Source organism: Penaeus vannamei, chromosome 42 (genome assembly GCF_042767895.1).
Source record: "Penaeus vannamei isolate JL-2024 chromosome 42, ASM4276789v1, whole genome shotgun sequence".
NCBI classification, from domain to species: domain Eukaryota; kingdom Metazoa; phylum Arthropoda; class Malacostraca; order Decapoda; family Penaeidae; genus Penaeus; species Penaeus vannamei.
Window position 1 is genome coordinate 3,965,277 of NC_091590.1, and position 2,500 is coordinate 3,967,776.

The 2,500-nt window shown below is 37.8% G+C and overlaps 1 protein-coding gene across 5 annotated transcripts in view; it reads right to left on the reverse strand.

The window, feature by feature from the left end:
* LOC113820472 (uncharacterized) overlaps positions 1 to 2,500 on the reverse strand; it is a 6,373-nt gene that overhangs the window by 3,323 nt on the left and 550 nt on the right. The window contains exons 1-3 of one of the 5 annotated variants that reach the window (XR_011398357.1): positions 2,319 to 2,500; positions 2,073 to 2,145; positions 320 to 435 (exon numbers count right to left, since the gene is read on the reverse strand). The exon at positions 2,319 to 2,500 is cut by the window's right edge and continues 155 nt beyond it. Coding sequence is in view for 2 of the 5 variants with exons in the window: in XM_070118535.1 (XP_069974636.1) it covers positions 320 to 435; positions 2,062 to 2,110 (165 nt within the window). In the remaining 3 variants the exon portion in view is untranslated. Of the gene's footprint in view, positions 1 to 319; positions 436 to 2,061 lie in introns of all 5 variants that reach the window. The other 4 variants (XM_070118535.1, XR_011398355.1, XR_011398356.1 and 1 more) reach the window with 4 other exon arrangements.

A 2,500-nucleotide genomic window follows, 5' to 3' on the forward strand; every position in this document is an offset into this window, starting at 1 on the left:
CATGAACTCCGAGGTTCTTTTTTTGGGAACATGGATTCAAAGGATTAAAGTGAATCAAATGAATCTTGTCTCTTTACATTTCAACTTCTACTAATTTGCCTGTGCTGCTATTTCAATGTAATTTGAATTAATCTGTCATGAAGCTAAAGATAACATGGTTAAATTTAAATAATTATGAAGAAACGCATCAATCAAATAATAATGATAATAACAATAATAATGATAATAATAATAATAATAATAAATAATAATAATAACAATAATAATAATAAATAATAATAATAACAACAATAATAAAAAAATCTTTTGAGACACCCACCTTAGATAGAGGCTGTATCCTGTTCTTGATGCCACTGTAGACCTTTGAAGGAGGGGGTTCCATTGGGCAGGTCCTATGGCCGCTGGGCATTTGCGAGGAGGACCTACTTTGGGTACCTGTAACAAAACACGGCATGAATAAGATTTGCTTCAAAGGCTGGCAAAGACTCTTTCTCTCTCTTATTTCCTCTTTTTATCTCTCATTCCTCTTTTTATCTCTCATTTTCTTCTTTCTATCTCTTTTCCTCTTTCTCTGCCTCTGTCTGTCTGTCTGTCTGTCTGTCTCTCTCTCTCATATTCCCCTTTATCTCTCTCTCTCATTTCCCTCTTTCTATATCATTTCCTCTTTCTCTCTCTCCTTCATTCCACTTCTCTTTATACAATACAATCATCAATAAAATAAAAATAATTTCACTGAGATAACTTCGCTTTCTTTGTCGATTTCCTTGCTACCAGGAGAGTATGTCACAGTCACATCCTGAATGGAAGAATTCTATCTACATAATTTCAATCCAATAAAATACGTATGCAAGCAGGTACACACACACATATACACACACATACACACACACACACACACATAGACACACGCACACATGCACGTATACACACACACATACACATGCACGCACACACACACGCACATACACACGCAAGCACACACACACACACACAGGTTCTAATGTTGCTAGCAAATTTATTCGCTCATTCCTAAGAGCCTAATACACAAGAGAAACTTTTCATTTCCTCTGTACATCCTTCTTGTATATCTTGTACTTTCTACAAATTTGTAGAGATTAGTGCAGGGGTGTCAAACTCAGAACCCTTCATGGGCCACTTTTCATTTCAGCCATCATCTTGATGACAGATCAGGAATTAAAACTTACCTATAGATTATTTTCTTTTTGCATATTAGACTTTAAATGGTAACACTAATGGTAACAAAATGTAAATGACATTATGTTTCATCATGGTGTCCACAATTTCACAAACTAATAAAACTTCCTGATGGCCAATTTTGCTCGTGGGCCACGAGTTTGACGTCCATGTATTAGTGTGTGTCCAAAAAAGGCAAAGGTAAACCTTTGGTGTTGATATTACAAAAAATACAAACATAAAAGTTTCTGTTGATTTATCAAAATATGGTAACTGTTACCGAGAATGACACACCATCCAGAGCTAACCTTTCCAACATTCCATTTATTCCCTACACAGGGGAGAAAGCCCCCTGTATCCCACATTTATTAGCACTTCCTGCCAACCTAGAGAAAACGGACATTAAGAACTGTGTGAGGGGGTTGTGGCCTTTAGTCTCTGAGTGGTGATATGCAGTAGACATTTTCATCACTTGCCGGTAAATATGAGGCCTGGCCACTTAAACTATGTTGATTATTATTCTATTTCTTACGCTCTATAAGATGGTATTGTCCATTTCCCTCTATCTCCAAGTGCTGCTCTCTTTAACTTATACCATGACCTTGATTTGAATAAAAGAAGATTCTTGGAAACCTAATCTTTGGATATAATTTACATAATGACCATCAAAGGACAATACCTCAAAGAAAGGAAAAAAAAAAAACAACAACGACACATGTAATAAACTGCACAAGCAAGAAATAATGTCAATAACGAAGAACAGGTGGGGCCTGGGGGTAGAGCTTCTGGCTATTTAAACTGGGGTATATAGGACAAGGGAATGCCAAGTAGGAAGAAATAAATTGTACAAAATGAAACCTTATTTACCCAAATCTGACCAGTTAATAATGGCGAAGTGAAAGAACTGATCTTCCATCAGGTGTTACGGTTTTCCTCGTGTTGGTTTCTTGCCTAGAAAATACGTGGCATAAAAGATCTTTAATCCAAGCATCTTCTCTGAAAAACTTTGCTCATCCTCCAGGGCTAAATTCTCACCCTCATTCCCCTCCACCCTCCCAAAACCACTGATTTCCTCTCATCCTCCAAGCCATCGTCAAGTCCCCAATCTCTCCGAGGTCCTCCACCTTCTCTCCTCCATTGCAGAGGCTAAAAAATAGAGCAAAAACAGCGACCAGCGAGTGACCAGCGTCGTCTGCCATCCTCAATGTTTACATTCTCGATCGCGGATTTAAACTTCGCGCTCAAATGGTAATAGGAAGCAAGACCTTGATAGGAAGTGTTTAAATAGGGCACAGAGAACGTTGTG